The sequence below is a fragment of the Pipistrellus kuhlii genome, unplaced genomic scaffold (genome assembly GCF_014108245.1).
Source record: "Pipistrellus kuhlii isolate mPipKuh1 unplaced genomic scaffold, mPipKuh1.p scaffold_m20_p_56, whole genome shotgun sequence".
Classification (NCBI taxonomy): Eukaryota; Metazoa; Chordata; class Mammalia; order Chiroptera; family Vespertilionidae; genus Pipistrellus; species Pipistrellus kuhlii.
The window spans coordinates 1,949,246-1,965,976 of NW_023425558.1; the positions used below are offsets into that span (position 1 = coordinate 1,949,246).

General features: G+C 62.3%; 3 protein-coding genes across 4 annotated transcripts in view; 2 read left to right on the forward strand and 1 right to left on the reverse strand.

Annotated features, from left to right (window-relative positions):
• Positions 1 to 503: 503 nt before the first annotated feature.
• On the forward strand, positions 504 to 3,949 carry LOC123651454 (mucin-6-like). Its single transcript, XM_045573790.1, has 3 exons — positions 504 to 1,625; positions 3,434 to 3,657; positions 3,778 to 3,949. Exons 1-3 carry the CDS (start codon positions 537 to 539, stop codon positions 3,947 to 3,949), a joined length of 1,485 nt encoding a protein of 494 aa, XP_045429746.1. The 5' UTR covers positions 504 to 536.
• A 6,586-nt stretch (positions 3,950 to 10,535) lies between these two features.
• LOC123651455 (mucin-6-like) lies at positions 10,536 to 12,995 on the forward strand. The gene is made up of 4 exons (XM_045573791.1): positions 10,536 to 10,740; positions 11,616 to 11,654; positions 12,013 to 12,115; positions 12,401 to 12,995. The coding sequence occupies exons 1-4, from the start codon at positions 10,536 to 10,538 to the stop codon at positions 12,603 to 12,605; spliced, it is 552 nt and encodes a 183-aa protein (XP_045429747.1). The 3' UTR covers positions 12,606 to 12,995.
• A 1,780-nt stretch (positions 12,996 to 14,775) lies between these two features.
• Positions 14,776 to 16,731, reverse strand: part of AP2A2 (adaptor related protein complex 2 subunit alpha 2) — a 41,115-nt gene continuing 39,159 nt past the window's right edge. For both annotated transcript variants that reach the window (XM_036416636.2, XM_036416635.2), the window contains exons 19-22: positions 15,968 to 16,084; positions 15,816 to 15,885; positions 15,594 to 15,728; positions 14,776 to 15,080 (exon numbers count right to left, since the gene is read on the reverse strand). In XM_036416636.2, the coding sequence (XP_036272529.1) occupies positions 15,003 to 15,080; positions 15,594 to 15,728; positions 15,816 to 15,885; positions 15,968 to 16,084 (400 nt within the window). In that variant the 3' untranslated portion in view covers positions 14,776 to 15,002. The remainder of the gene's footprint in view (positions 15,081 to 15,593; positions 15,729 to 15,815; positions 15,886 to 15,967; positions 16,085 to 16,731) is intronic.

Here is a 16,731-nt window from a genome sequence, read left to right on the forward strand (position 1 = left end):
CATCCCCTCCACGCACCTCCATGTTCCCCAAGACCACCGGTGGAGGCACCGGGAGCCCGGGGCCACACACTGCCACGGCCACACCCAACGGCCCACACACTCCCCTCACATCTCACTCCGCCCCCACTGGTTCTGTGTCCACCACCTCCCACATTACAGGTCCGCCATCAGGAATATCATTCCGCACCACCACCACCTTCCCGACCTCATCTCCATCCAACACCACTCAATCAACCCAGGTCCCCAGCTCGGCCACCTCCTCTGTCACTCCCACTTCTCACACAGAGGTCACCCCAACACAACCACACACCCATTCTCCTTACATCTCTAGCGCAAGGCCAACAGGCTCCTCACCATCGACACACGGCCCTGCCACGGGAACAGTGCTCCCACCCTCCACACCGCCATGGACCACAGCCACAAGAGGGACCACCCAGGCCCCTCACTCTGCCGGCACAGCCAAGACCACCACCTCCCTGGTGTCACACCCATCCTCACCTGCACTCTCTGGGACCACATCCCCTCCACGCACCTCCATGTTCCCCAAGACCACCGGTGCAGGCACCGGGAGCCCGGGGCCACACACTGCCACAGCCACACCCAACGGCCCACACACTCCCCTCACTTCTCACTCAACCCCCACTGGTTCCGTGTCCACCACCTCCCACATTACAGGTCCGCCATCAGGAATATCATTCCGCACCACCACCACCTTCCCAACCTCATCTCCATCCAACACCACTCAATCCACCCAGGTCCCCAACTCTGCCACCTCCTCTGTCACTCCCACTTCTCACACAGTGGTCACCCCAACACAACCACACACCCATTCTCCTTACATCTCTAGCGCAAGGCCAACAGGCTCCTCACCATCGACACACGGCCCTGCCACGGGAACAGTGCTCCCACCCTCCACACCGCCGTGGTCCACGGCCACAAGAGGGACCACCCAGGCCCCTCACTCTGCCGGCACAGCCAAGACCACCACCTCCCTGGTGTCACACCCATCCACACCTGCCCTCTCTGGGACCACATCCCCTCCACGCACCTCCATGTTCCCCAAGACCACCGGTGCAGGCACCGGGAGCCCGGGGCCACACACTGCCACAGCCACACCCAACGGCCCACACACTCCCCTCACTTCTCACTCAACCCCCACTGGTTCCGTGTCCACCACCTCCCACATTACAGGTCCGCCATCAGGAATATCATTCCGCACCACCACCACCTTCCCAACCTCATCTCCATCCAACACCACTCAATCAACCCAGGTCCCCAACTCTGCCACCTCCTCTGTCACTCCCACTTCTCACACAGTGGTCACCCCAACACAACCACACACCCATTCTCCTTACATCTCTAGCGCAAGGCCAACAGGCTCCTCACCATCGACACACGGCCCTGCCACGGGAACAGTGCTCCCACCCTCCACACCGCCGTGGTCCACGGCCACAAGAGGGACCACCCAGGCCCCTCACTCTGCCGGCACAGCCAAGACCACCACCTCCCTGGTGTCACACCCATCCACACCTGCCCTCTCTGGGACCACATCCCCTCCACGCACCTCCATGTTCCCCAAGACCACCGGTGGAGGCACCAAGAGCCCTGGGCCACACACTGCCACGGCAACACCCAACAGCCCACACACTCCCCTCACTTCTCACTCAGCCCTCACTGGTTCCGTGTCCACCACCTCCCACATTACAGGTCCACCATCAGGAATATCATTCCGCACAACCACCACCTTCCCAACCTCATCTCCATCCAACACCACTCAATCAACCCAGGTCCCCAGCTCTGCCACCTCCTCTGTCACTCCCACTTCTCACATAGTGGTCACCCCAACACAACCACACACCCACTCTCCTTACATCTCTACCGCAAGGCCAACAGGCTCCTCTCCATCATCGACACACGGCCCTGCCACGGGAACAGTGCTCCCACCCTCCACACCGCCGTGGGCCACGGCCACAAGAGAAACCACCCAAGCCCCTCACTCTACCGACACAGCCAAGACCACCACCTCCCTGGTGTCACACCCATCCGCACCTGCCCTCTCTGGGACCACATCCCCTCCACGCACCTCCATGTTCCCCAAGACCACCGGTGGAGGCACCGGGAGTCCGGGGCCACACACTGCCACGGCCACACCCAACGGCCCACACACTCCCCTCACATCTCACTCCGCCCCCACTGGTTCTGTGTCCACCACCTCCCACATTACAGGTCCGCCATCAGGAATATCATTCCGCACCACCACCACCTTCCCGACCTCATCTCCATCCAACACCACTCAATCAACCCAGGTCCCCAACTCTGCCACCTCCTCTGTCACTCCCACTTCTCACACAGTGGTCACCCCAACACAACCACACACCCATTCTCCTTACATCTCTAGCGCAAGGCCAACAGGCTCCTCACCATCGACACACGGCCCTGCCACGGGAACAGTGCTCCCACCCTCCACACCGCCATGGGCCACAGCCACAAGAGGGACCACCCAGGCCCCTCACTCTGCCGGCACAGCCAAGACCACCACCTCCCTGGTGTCACACCCATCCACACCTGCCCTCTCTGGGACCACATCCCCTCCACGCACCTCCATGTTCCCCAAGACCACCGGTGGAGGCACCAAGAGCCCTGGGCCACACACTGCCACGGCAACACCCAACAGCCCACACACTCCCCTCACTTCTCACTCAGCCCTCACTGGTTCCGTGTCCACCACCTCCCACATTACAGGTCCACCATCAGGAATATCATTCCGCACAACCACCACCTTCCCAACCTCATCTCCATCCAACACCACTCAATCAACCCAGGTCCCCAGCTCTGCCACCTCCTCTGTCACTCCCACTTCTCACATAGTGGTCACCCCAACACAACCACACACCCACTCTCCTTACATCTCTACCACAAGGCCAACAGGCTCCTCTCCATCATCGACACACGGCCCTGCCACGGGAACAGTGCTCCCACCCTCCACACCGCCGTGGGCCACGGCCACAAGAGAAACCACCCAAGCCCCTCACTCTACCGACACAGCCAAGACCACCACCTCCCTGGTGTCACACCCATCCGCACCTGCCCTCTCTGGGACCACATCCCCTCCACGCACCTCCATGTTCCCCAAGACCACCGGTGGAGGCACCGGGAGTCCGGGGCCACACACTGCCACGGCCACACCCAACGGCCCACACACTCCCCTCACATCTCACTCCGCCCCCACTGGTTCTGTGTCCACCACCTCCCACATTACAGGTCCGCCATCAGGAATATCATTCCGCACCACCACCACCTTCCCGACCTCATCTCCATCCAACACCACTCAATCCACCCAGGTCCCCAACTCTGCGACCTCCTCTGTCACTCCCACTTCTCACACAGTGGTCACCCCAACACAACCACACACCCATTCTCCTTACATCTCTAGCGCAAGGCCAACAGGCTCCTCACCATCGACACACGGCCCTGCCACGGGAACAGTGCTCCCACCCTCCACACCGCCGTGGGCCACGGCCACAAGAGGGACCACCCAGGCCCCTCACTCTGCCGGCACAGCCAAGACCACCACCTCCCTGGTGTCACACCCATCCGCACCTGCCCTCTCTGGGACCACATCCCCTCCACGCACCTCCATGTTCCCCAAGACCACCGGTGCAGGCACCGGGAGCCCGGGGCCACACACTGCCACAGCCACACCCAATGGCCCACACACTCCCCTCACTTCTCACTCAACCCCCACTGGTTCCGTGTCCACCACCTCCCACATTACAGGTCCGCCATCAGGAATATCATTCCGCACCACCACCACCTTCCCAACCTCATCTCCATCCAACACCACTCAATCCACCCAGGTCCCCAACTCTGCGACCTCCTCTGTCACTCCCACTTCTCACACAGTGGTCACCCCAACACAACCACACACCCATTCTCCTTACATCTCTAGCGCAAGGCCAACAGGCTCCTCACCATCGACACACGGCCCTGCCACGGGAACAGTGCTCCCACCCTCCACACCGCCGTGGTCCACGGCCACAAGAGGGACCACCCAGGCCCCTCACTCTGCCGGCACAGCCAAGACCACCACCTCCCTGGTGTCACACCCATCCACACCTGCCCTCTCTGGGACCACATCCCCTCCACGCACCTCCATGTTCCCCAAGACCACCGGTGGAGGCACCAAGAGCCCTGGGCCACACACTGCCACGGCAACACCCAACAGCCCACACACTCCCCTCACTTCTCACTCAGCCCTCACTGGTTCCGTGTCCACCACCTCCCACATTACAGGTCCACCATCAGGAATATCATTCCGCACAACCACCACCTTCCCAACCTCATCTCCATCCAACACCACTCAATCAACCCAGGTCCCCAGCTCTGCCACCTCCTCTGTCACTCCCACTTCTCACATAGTGGTCACCCCAACACAACCACACACCCACTCTCCTTACATCTCTACCGCAAGGCCAACAGGCTCCTCACCATCGACACACGGCCCTGCCACGGGAACAGTGCTCCCACCCTCCACACCGCCGTGGGCCACGGCCACAAGAGAAACCACCCAAGCCCCTCACTCTACCGACACAGCCAAGACCACCACCTCCCTGGTGTCACACCCATCCGCACCTGCCCTCTCTGGGACCACATCCCCTCCACGCACCTCCATGTTCCCCAAGACCACCGGTGGAGGCACCGGGAGTCCGGGGCCACACACTGCCACGGCCACACCCAACGGCCCACACACTCCCCTCACATCTCACTCCGCCCCCACTGGTTCTGTGTCCACCACCTCCCACATTACAGGTCCGCCATCAGGAATATCATTCCGCACCACCACCACCTTCCCGACCTCATCTCCATCCAACACCACTCAATCAACCCAGGTCCCCAACTCTGCCACCTCCTCTGTCACTCCCACTTCTCACACAGTGGTCACCCCAACACAACCACACACCCATTCTCCTTACATCTCTACCGCAAGGCCAACAGGCTCCTCTCCATCATCGACACACGGCCCTGCCACGGGAACAGTGCTCCCACCCTCCACACCGCCGTGGGCCACGGCCACAAGAGAAACCACCCAAGCCCCTCACTCTACCGACACAGCCAAGACCACCACCTCCCTGGTGTCACACCCATCCGCACCTGCCCTCTCTGGGACCACATCCCCTCCACGCACCTCCATGTTCCCCAAGACCACCGGTGGAGGCACCGGGAGTCCGGGGCCACACACTGCCACGGCCACACCCAACGGCCCACACACTCCCCTCACATCTCACTCCGCCCCCACTGGTTCTGTGTCCACCACCTCCCACATTACAGGTCCGCCATCAGGAATATCATTCCGCACCACCACCACCTTCCCGACCTCATCTCCATCCAACACCACTCAATCCACCCAGGTCCCCAACTCTGCGACCTCCTCTGTCACTCCCACTTCTCACACAGTGGTCACCCCAACACAACCACACACCCATTCTCCTTACATCTCTAGCGCAAGGCCAACAGGCTCCTCACCATCGACACACGGCCCTGCCACGGGAACAGTGCTCCCACCCTCCACACCGCCGTGGGCCACGGCCACAAGAGGGACCACCCAGGCCCCTCACTCTGCCGGCACAGCCAAGACCACCACCTCCCTGGTGTCACACCCATCCGCACCTGCCCTCTCTGGGACCACATCCCCTCCACGCACCTCCATGTTCCCCAAGACCACCGGTGCAGGCACCGGGAGCCCGGGGCCACACACTGCCACAACCACACCCAACGGCCCACACACTCCCCTCACTTCTCACTCAACCCCCACTGGTTCCGTGTCCACCACCTCCCACATTACAGGTCCGCCATCAGGAATATCATTCCGCACCACCACCACCTTCCCAACCTCATCTCCATCCAACACCACTCAATCAACCCAGGTCCCCAACTCTGCCACCTCCTCTGTCACTCCCACTTCTCACACAGTGGTCACCCCAACACAACCACACACCCATTCTCCTTACATCTCTAGCGCAAGGCCAACAGGCTCCTCACCATCGACACACGGCCCTGCCACGGGAACAGTGCTCCCACCCTCTACACCGCCGTGGGCCACGGCCACAAGAGGGACCACCCAGGCCCCTCACTCTGCCGGCACAGCCAAGACCACCACCTCCCTGGTGTCACACCCATCCGCACCTGCCCTCTCTGGGACCACATCCCCTCCACGCACCTCCATGTTCCCCAAGACCACCGGTGGAGGCACCAAGAGCCCTGGGCCACACACTGCCACGGCAACACCCAACAGCCCACACACTCCCCTCACTTCTCACTCAGCCCTCACTGGTTCCGTGTCCACCACCTCCCACATTACAGGTCCACCATCAGGAATATCATTCCGCACAACCACCACCTTCCCAACCTCATCTCCATCCAACACCACTCAATCAACCCAGGTCCCCAGCTCTGCCACCTCCTCTGTCACTCCCACTTCTCACATAGTGGTCACCCCAACACAACCACACACCCACTCTCCTTACATCTCTACCGCAAGGCCAACAGGCTCCTCTCCATCATCGACACACGGCCCTGCCACGGGAACAGTGCTCCCACCCTCCACACCGCCGTGGGCCACGGCCACAAGAGAAACCACCCAAGCCCCTCACTCTACCGACACAGCCAAGACCACCACCTCCCTGGTGTCACACCCATCCGCACCTGCCCTCTCTGGGACCACATCCCCTCCACGCACCTCCATGTTCCCCAAGACCACCGGTGGAGGCACCGGGAGTCCGGGGCCACACACTGCCACGGCCACACCCAACGGCCCACACACTCCCCTCACATCTCACTCCGCCCCCACTGGTTCTGTGTCCACCACCTCCCACATTACAGGTCCGCCATCAGGAATATCATTCCGCACCACCACCACCTTCCCGACCTCATCTCCATCCAACACCACTCAATCCACCCAGGTCCCCAGCTCTGCCACCTCCTCTGTCACTCCCACTTCTCACACAGTGGTCACCCCAACACAACCACACACCCATTCTCCTTACATCTCTACCGCAAGGCCAACAGGCTCCTCACCATCGACACACGGCCCTGCCACGGGCACAGTGCTCCCACCCTCCACACCGCCATGGACCACAGCCACAAGAGGGACCACCCAGGCCCCTCACTCTGCCGGCACAGCCAAGACCACCACCTCCCTGGTGTCACACCCATCCACACCTGCCCTCTCTGGGACCACATCCCCTCCACGCACCTCCATGTTCCCCAAGACCACCGGTGGAGGCACCAAGAGCACTGGGCCACACACTGCCACGGCAACACCCAACAGCCCACACACTCCCCTCACTTCTCACTCAGCCCTCACTGGTTCCGTGTCCACCACCTCCCACATTACAGGTCCACCATCAGGAATATCATTCCGCACAACCACCACCTTCCCAACCTCATCTCCATCCAACACCACTCAATCAACCCAGGTCCCCAGCTCTGCCACCTCCTCTGTCACTCCCACTTCTCACATAGTGGTCACCCCAACACAACCACACACCCACTCTCCTTACATCTCTACCGCAAGGCCAACAGGCTCCTCTCCATCATCGACACACGGCCCTGCCACGGGAACAGTGCTCCCACCCTCCACACCGCCGTGGGCCACGGCCACAAGAGAAACCACCCAAGCCCCTCACTCTACCTACACAGCCAAGACCACCACCTCCCTGGTGTCACACCCATCCACACCTGCCTTCTCTGGGACCACATCCCCTCCACGCACCTCCATGTTCCCCAAGACCACCGGTGGAGGCACCGGGAGTCCGGGGCCACACACTGCCACAGCCACACCCAACAGCCCACACACTCCCCTCACTTCTCACTCCGCCCCCACTGGTTCTGTATCCACCACTTCCCACATTACAGGTCCGCCATCAGGAATATCATTCCGCACCACCACCACCTTCCCAACCTCATCTCCATCCAACACCACTCAATCAACCCAGGTCCCCAACTCTGCCACCTCCTCTGTCACTCCCACTTCTCACACAGTGGTCACCCCAACACAACCACACACCCATTCTCCTTACATCTCTAGCGCAAGGCCAACAGGCTCCTCACCATCATCTACACACAGCCCTGCCACGGGCACAGTGCTCCCACCCTCCACACCACAATGGGCCACGGCCACAAAAGGGACCACCGAAGCACCTCACTCTGCTGGCACAGCCAAGACCACCACCTCCCTGGTGTCACACCCATCCGCACCTGCCCTCTCTGGGACCACATCCCCTCCACGCACCTCCATGTTCCCCAAGACCACCGGTGGAGGCACCAAGAGCCCTGGGCCACACACTGCCACGGCAACACCCAACAGCCCACACACTCCCCTCACTTCTCACTCAGCCCTCACTGGTTCCGTGTCCACCACCTCCCACATTACAGGTCCGCCATCAGGAATATCATTCCGCACAACCACCACCTTCCCAACCTCATCTCCATCCAACACCACTCAATCAACCCAGGTCCCCAGCTCTGCCACCTCCTCTGTCACTCCCACTTCTCACATAGTGGTCACCCCAACACAACCACACACCCACTCTCCTTACATCTCTACCGCAAGGCCAACAGGCTCCTCTCCATCATCGACACACGGCCCTGCCACGGGAACAGTGCTCCCACCCTCCACACCGCCGTGGGCCACAGCCAAAACAGGGACTACGCAAGACCCTAACTCTGCCAGCACAGCCAAGATCACAACCTCACTGGTGTCACACCCATCCGCACCTTCCCTCTCTGGGACCACATCCCCTCCACGCACCACCATGTTCCCTAAGACCACTGGTGCAGGCACCGGGAGCCCGGGGCCACACACTGCCACGGCCACACCCAACGGCCCACACACTCCCCTCACTTCTCATTCCGCCCCCACTGGTTCCGTATCCACCACTTCCCACATTACAGGTCCCCCATCAGGAATATCATTCCACACCACCACCACCTTCCCAACCTCATCTCCATCCAACACCACTCAATCCACCCAGGCCCCCAGCTCTGCCACCTCCTCTGTCACTCCCACTTCTCACACAGTGGTCACCCCAACACAACCACACACCCATTCTCCTTACATCTCTAGCGCAAGGCCAACAGGCTCCTCTCCATCAGCGACACACGGCCCTGCCACGGGCACAGTGCTCCCACCCTCCACACCGCCGTTGGCCACGGCCACAAGAGAAACCACCCAAGCCCCTCACTCTACCTACACAGCCAAGACCACCACCTCCCTGGTGTCACACCCATCCACACCTGCCTTCTCTGGGACCACATCCCCTCCACGCACCTCCATGTTCCCCAAGACCACCGGTGGAGGCACCGGGAGTCCGGGGCCACACACTGCCACGGCCACACCCAACGGCCCACACACTCCCCTCACTTCTCACTCCGCCCCAACTGGTTCCGTATCCACCACTTCCCACATTACAGGTCCGCCATCAGGAATATCATTCCGCACAACCACCACCTTCCCGACATCATCTCCATCCAACACCACTCAATCAACCCAGGTCCCCAACTCTGCCACCTCCTCTGTCACTCCCACTTCTCACACAGTGGTCACCCCAACACAACCACACACCCATTCTCCTTACATCTCTAGCGCAAGGCCAACAGGCTCCTCACCATCATCGACACACGGCCCTGCCACGGGCACAGTGCTCCCACCCTCCACACCGCCGTGGGCCACGGCCACAAGAGAAACCACCCAAGCTCCTCACTCTACCGACACAGCCAAGACCACCACCTCCCTGGTGTCACACCCATCCGCACCTGCCCTCTCTGGGACCACATCCCCTCCACGCACCTCCATGTTCCCCAAGACCACCGGTGTAGGCACCGGGAGCCTGGGGCCACACACTGCCACAGCCACACCCAACGGCCCACACACTCCCCTCACTTCTCACTCCACCCCCACTGGTTCCGTGTCCACCACCTCCCACATTACAGGTCCGCCATCAGGAATATCATTCCGCACAACCACCACCTTCCCGACCCCATCTCCATCCAACACCACTCAATCCACCCAGGTCCCCAGCTCTGCCACCTCCTCTGTCACTCCCACTTCTCACATAGTGGTCACCCCAACACAACCACACACCCATTCTCCTTACATCTCTAGCGCAAGGCCAACAGGCTCCTCTCCATCATCGACACACGGCCCTGCCACGGGAACAGTGCTCCCACCCTCCACACCGCCGTGGGCCACGGCCACAAGAGGGACCACCCAAGCCCCTCACTCTGCCGGCACAGCCAAGACCACCACCTCCCTGGTGTCACACCCATCCGCACCTGCCCTCTCTGGGACCACATCCCCTCCACGCACCTCCATGTTCCCCAAGACCACTGGTGGAGGCATCGGGAGCCCGGGGACACACACAGCCATGTCCTTGTCCACCCCCAACTGGCCACATACTCCTTTCACCTCTCACTTTGCTCCCATGAGTTCAGTCTCCACCACTTCACAGTCCACTTCTCTCACTACTCGAGTTCCTATGCCCAGCCTCATGTCATCCACGCTGGGGGTGACATCCATCCGAAGTTCTCCAGCCACGAACCTCACTACCAAGCATCCTGGAACCACTGGACTGCTTACCACAGTCTTCCTGGCCAGCTCCATCACTGCGCACAGAAGCTCCTCCTCCTCTACTCCCTGGTCCTCCACCTCTTCCCTCCTCACCTCCGGGCCCAGCTACTCCAGTAAGTGATGTCTCCACAGTCTCTCCAATGACCCTGTTGCACCGGATCCTCCTAGCCTTACCTCTCTACTGGGAAGCACTCTGGGACACCCTCACAGAGCCCCACCCCCCTTCTTGACCTGACATTGCCTGATGGCCACTTGGTCTTCTTCGTCCCCTCCCTTCTTTGTCCCCTCCCTTCTTTGTCCCCTCCCTTCTTTGCCCCCCCCCCTTACTCCCTTCACCCCGGCTTACTGCTGTGTGGCAGGTGGCAGCTTTTCTTCCTGCCCCAGAAGCCTTCCCCTCTTCTGGGTGGTGCACCAAGCTGGAGAGCCAGCTTAGCTTCTGACCAGGCGTATGCTCTGGGTGTCTCAAGCTGTGCCTTGGGAATTCTGGGTCTCATGTCCCCCAGCAGTTTCCCCATCCCTCTGCTCTGTCCTGTCCTATGCCTCATGTTCCCCCACCCTTGGGACGTTCTTAGCCCTCCTTGACAAGGTGTCAGTTCCTCTATCCCTCCTCCCCAGCATCCCCCTCCCTGCTCCCCAGCATCCCCCTCCCTCTCCCAGCATCCCCATCCCTCCTCCCCAGCATCCTCCTCCGTCCTCTCCAGGAACCTCTCCTGACAAACCCACAAGAGGAACCACCCAAGTCCCTCACTCTGTCAGCACGTGGCTGGAATGAGCACTTGGCCTTCCCTATTGATCCCTTCCCCCTGCCGTCCGGCCTTTCTTTGAGGAGACCCTCTGCTCAGCAGCCTTCCGCTGCCGTCACCTGTGGAGCTCAGAGGAGGTTCGGGCTGGCCTAGGTGCAAAGCTCATGGGTCCACTCAGGGACCACAGACCCTGCAGGAAGCTCCCATATGGTGACACTGATGTCCTCTCCTCGTCCCTCCCGCAGGTTCAGAGCCCAGCAAACCAGACACACCTATGCCCACAGGTAGGTATCAGCTGGGGGAGGGGGGGGGCTGAGGAGCAGCGTGGGATTCTGCCTCATCCCGAGACAGCCCTGGACCTTGGGGGAGACCAGCAGGCTTTATTCCCGGGGTGAGGACTGAGATCCGTGGGGCTGGGACAAGGAGAGACAGCACAGGTAGGGCCTAGGGAAGTGCCGCCGGCCCCCGTGGCCGTTTCCACACCTCCTGGCTCCTGGGGCATCACTCCCACCCACACAGAGGGCTTGAGGGGCCTAGGCCCAGAGCCCGCGGCCCGCCAGCGCCGCCTCCGGAGGACAGGGCAGGGCAGGGGTGCGGCACCGGCACTGGCTCTGGGCCGCGCCTCACTGCCTGCACTTCCAGAGGTCTGCCGGGTGCGGGAGCAGGAGGAGGAGGTCACTTACCAGGGGTGCACAGCCAACGTGACAGTGACCCGCTGCGAGGGAGTGTGCGCCTCCTCGGCCAGGTGAGCTGTCAGCGGCGTCTCCAGCCACTGCGGGCTCCGAGCTTGGAGCCGCCTCACGCCCCATAGGCTCCCAGGGGTGGTCGCAGGTCCAGCGGGATCTCCCGCTCCGTCTCAACCACCCTGAAGGCTGGCCCCGCCCCCCACCAGCGACATTAGGGAAGGTCAACCACAGAGGCCCGCCCCGCGGCCCCGGCCTTGTCCGCCCTTGTCTGGAGTGGTTGGGGAGGAATGGGATCCTTTCCCGAGGCCGCAGGCTTGAGCATGTACCCTTGGCCGATTCTTTAGGTTCAACGCGTACACCAAGGAAGTGAACACCCTCTGCAGCTGCTGCCACCCTGTTGGCTACTACGAGAAGCAGCTGGTACTGCCATGTCCAGACCCCGGAGCACCGGGCGAGCAGCTGGTACTCACACTGCAGGTGTTCAAACGCTGCATATGTGGCCTCTGGCGCTGCAGAGACCTGGGGCCAGCCCTCCTGGCGAGAGGATGAAGCACCGCTCCCAACCCCACCCCCTACCCCACCCCACCCCAGCGCCTTTCTGGGCATGGCCTCAGAACCAAGGGCCTACTGGGCAGGGGTCCCACAGACCCTGGCCCACCCCACACAAGCCTTTCAGAACACGCCCACCAGTCGTCCACACTGCCTCCCAGCCTTGGAAGGCAGCTGCCCGGCCCTGCCCCACCAGACCCGGGCCTGACGAAGGGCACCCATGAGCAGGGAAGAGGCAGCAAGGCAAGGCTGAGCGGCCAGAAGGGAAGTGAGGGTACCTGCCCACCAACCCCGCTCACCTGGGGAGAGGGTCCCAGCGTGGTGCTCGGAAAACCCCCGTGAACGGAGGACGAATAAACCGGCCCAGGTCAGGCACAGGCCCGAGCTCTGCTTGTCGTCTCCATGCCCGCTGGCACCGTGAACCCCAGCCCCACCTGGCCCACGAGGCCCGCAGGCCCTCTCGCCTTCCTTGGGCCCCCTCCAGGCTCCCTCCCTCCCTCAGGACTCTCTTGGGGAGCCTCCCTGCTGTGGGATCCCGCTCCCAGTCTGTGGTGTGTCTCCCTCGTGAGCATTGGAGGCTCGTTCCCCAGGAGGAACCCTTAGACCCGTGGCCTCCAGGCGGCAGACTGCCCGCCACGTCCTGCCCAGAGGAGAGCCAAACTGGACGAGTGCCCAGCAGGAGGACCCAGAGGCTCACCACACCCCCTGAGCCCACGTGCAGAGCCAAGGCACATTGCCTTCGGGCAGCCACACTCCGGAGCAGCGGTCGCCAACTGGTGGTCCGTGAGGTCCCAAAGTCTGGCAGCCACTCCACCGGCAGGCGCCTGGCCGCGCCACGGGGTCAGTGGCCAGCACGGCCTCCAAGGCGGGCCTCCCTGCACGCGGGGGCTTTCCCTCCACCTTCCCGTCCCTGTCCCGTCCCTCCTGGGACAACACACATGTTCCTGTCATGTCCTGGTGCTGCCTGTCCTCTGGAAGGAGTGTACTCCTTGGTGGCTCACTCCTGCAACGGCACTCGGCCTAGACGTAGCTCCAGGGAGGGCGCAGACAGACACAGGAGAACCCCGTGGGCGGGCCACACGGCAGTGCCGGAGCACTGCGTACCGCCAGCAGCTTTGACAGAAGCACAGGGAGCGTCACGTCTGTGACCGGTCATGCCAGCGGTTAACCCTACAAACTAAGAGGCCACTCAGGTCCCTCCAAGGCCCCCGGACACAGGCGCACACAGAGGTGCTGGTGACTCGGGTGTCTGTGGGTCACACAGCACACACGCAGGGGCTACACTGATGAGGGTGTGGGAACCTGGTGGGGTGCCTGCAGTGTGGCTGCCCCAGACTCAGAGGGCGCCTCCGTGCCTCTGCCTCCCCGGGGCCCACACCACGGCACAGGCGCCTCTCGGGGTGCCCAGTGCCTGCTGGGAAACCAACGAAGCCCTGGCTCCTCCTGGGCCCTCAGGTGCCACCTGCCAGGCTGAGCTGCCGCCCTCTGCACACCAGCCCCACGCAGAACAGAGGCCCAGCTGGCTGAGTTCCTGGGTGGCCAGCTCAGGATGCAGACATGCAGGGTGGCGGCCAGGACAGGGTGACCATCACCAGGGCCGAGTGCTGAGTGGCGCATGGTGACCCCCTCCTGCGCCCATGCCAGCCAAGGTTTGCAGCACTGGCTGCAACTATGACCCAGGGACAATGGCACTGACGGCCTAAGGGTACCAAAAGGGAAGAGACCGGCTTGCCTTCTAGAATGTTCTCGGCTGATCACATTTAACCCTCCAATCACAGATGAGTGAGGTCACCTCTAGAGCCCTCTCATGCCTGCCCCCGCGCAGCCAGTGGGTGCTGCAGACCCCGTTGGGACGCCGTGCTGGAAGGCAGCCGAGCCCAGCAGAATACATGTGGGCGGCAGAACAGGTCCCCTCGTCTAGACCGTGAACCCTGCCCGGGGAGAGCCACGCTCAGCGTGGCAGCCGGCGTGCTCTGGGCTCCGGCCCCAAGGCCCACGCCCAGGGCCAAGCCACGCGGGGACCTCGTCACGCCCCCCCTGCCCTGGCGGCCCCCGCAGGCGCGTGCCTGTTTAGGCTGAGCCCCACGACGAACACTGCTGCCTGCCTGGGAGAAGCAGAGCGGGCAGCACAGCAGTGTGTTTTGATAAAGTTTCAGAAACTATCCATTTTCATTCAAACTTCTAGTTTCCCTTTAATTTGTCGATTTAACCACAGAACTGTCCTGATTTCTATAAAAACGGATCCCAGGGCCGCCCTCCTGACCTGGCAGGCCGCCTGCGGTGCAGGCCCAGCCTCTCTCCTCACACTGCGCACGTCCCGTCCACCCGGAGGGACGAGGCAGGCCGGGCGGGCCTGCGCGGCTGAGCAGACAGTGGCCGAGGCGAGGAGTCGCGGGGCTAGAACTGCTCCGACAGCAGCGCGCACAGTCTCTGGGAGACGGTCTCCTTGCTCGTCCGCAGCGTGAGCCGGTACATCTGCAACAGAGAGGAGGTCAGGGCCGCCCAGGGTCAGGGCCCACGCACTGCCCGGGCAGCCGCCTCGCACTCCCCGCTCAGCCCTGGCCCTCCCAAGGCGCCCAGAGCTCTAGAGCTTTGGGCATATCACCCCGGGCCGCAGCCGAACAGGAGCCTGAGGTGGCAGGTGCCCGGGTGCACAGGAGCCGCTGCTGGGGGCAATCTCAGCCCGCGGAGGGCAGAGGCAGCTGCTCACCACCTAGCCCCACTGGGCCTGTGAGCGCACTGCTCGCTGCATTCCGCCCGCCGGCTGCACACAGGCTCTGCCCCATAACCCAGGGGTCCCGGCAGGAAGGACTGCCGCCGCACCGCCGCGAGGGGAGGCGGAGCCGGCGGCCTGGGCACGTGGACCTTTCGGGTGGGATGGGAATGGCGTGTGCAGAATAGGGGTTCCCCTGGGCACCCAGATCTCCCTGTGGCCACCACACAATGAAGCAACACAGTGTAGGCAGCCATGTCCTCAGGAGGCCTCACCTGGGCCTGGAGGTTCGGTTCCAAGCGCAGCAAGCACCCGATCTGGGTGGTTCTGGTGTGGATGATCCCGGCTCCCACAAAATTGGCAGGGTTCGGGTCGACCTCTTCCAGGAGTGCGGAACCAAACCCGATAATCTGTGCAAAGGAAACGGGAGAGCTGGGACACTGCGGCTGCGGTAGAACACAGGGCCACCCCGGGAGTGCCGCGAACAAGGCCATCACCTTGGCTTTGGTGATTTCTGTGTCCATTGGGTGCTTTGCCTTGAAAATGTTCTGCACCTCCTGCTGGGGACTGAGACACAAACCAGCGTCAGACTTTCCACTGAGGCCACAGGCCCGGCCACCCCTCCCTCCCCGCACAGGGGCCGGCTCACCTGCTCAGCTGCTTCCAGCGCTGAAAGAAATCCTGGGAGGCCATTTCTGTGGGCTGGAAAAACTTGTTGAGTGTGATGGGCAGCTTGACGGACACATTCTGAAAGGTTCCGCCGTACCTGTGAGCAGGAGAGTGCTGAGGAGAGCAGCAGGGCTGCCACTCAGGGGGGGCCACGCCCTGCCTGCCCATCTCCAGGCTCAGAGGGCTGCGGTCCAAGGGGGGGACTCCCACCTCAGCGCCTCATCGGTCCACCCCGCTAGAGGAGCTGTCCTGTTCCCAGGGGCAGCGTGACGGGAGGGTGGCCGTTCTGGCCGTGCACTGTCACTGAGAGGACCGCGCCGCTCACGCCCACTCCTGGGCACCTGTCCTTCAGTGGACACACTGCTCTGGCCGAGCGTTGCGGGCGACACCCCAAGGACGTCCACCCCTCACTTCCCCAACAGGCCATGCCCACCCTCCAAGTCGGCTGAAATTGTTTCGGGTTTTTCCTCTTTTCATGAAAACGTGCCCATGTCCCTCAATTCTACAAAGCATATGATCTTCAGTTCTGTGTATTTGATGTTAGAAAATATGCTTTTCCATGCCCGTGGGGGTAACTCAGCGGTTAATTGTCGACCCAGGAACCAAGAGGTCACTAGTTCAATTCCTGTTGAGGGCAAATGACCTGCGGGCCCCGCCCGATGACACACCAGCAGGCACCACGGGGTCTGGACTCGCTCTCCCCCCGACCTCCACCCTCGGTAGCTGGTGTTGCAGCTGAGCAAG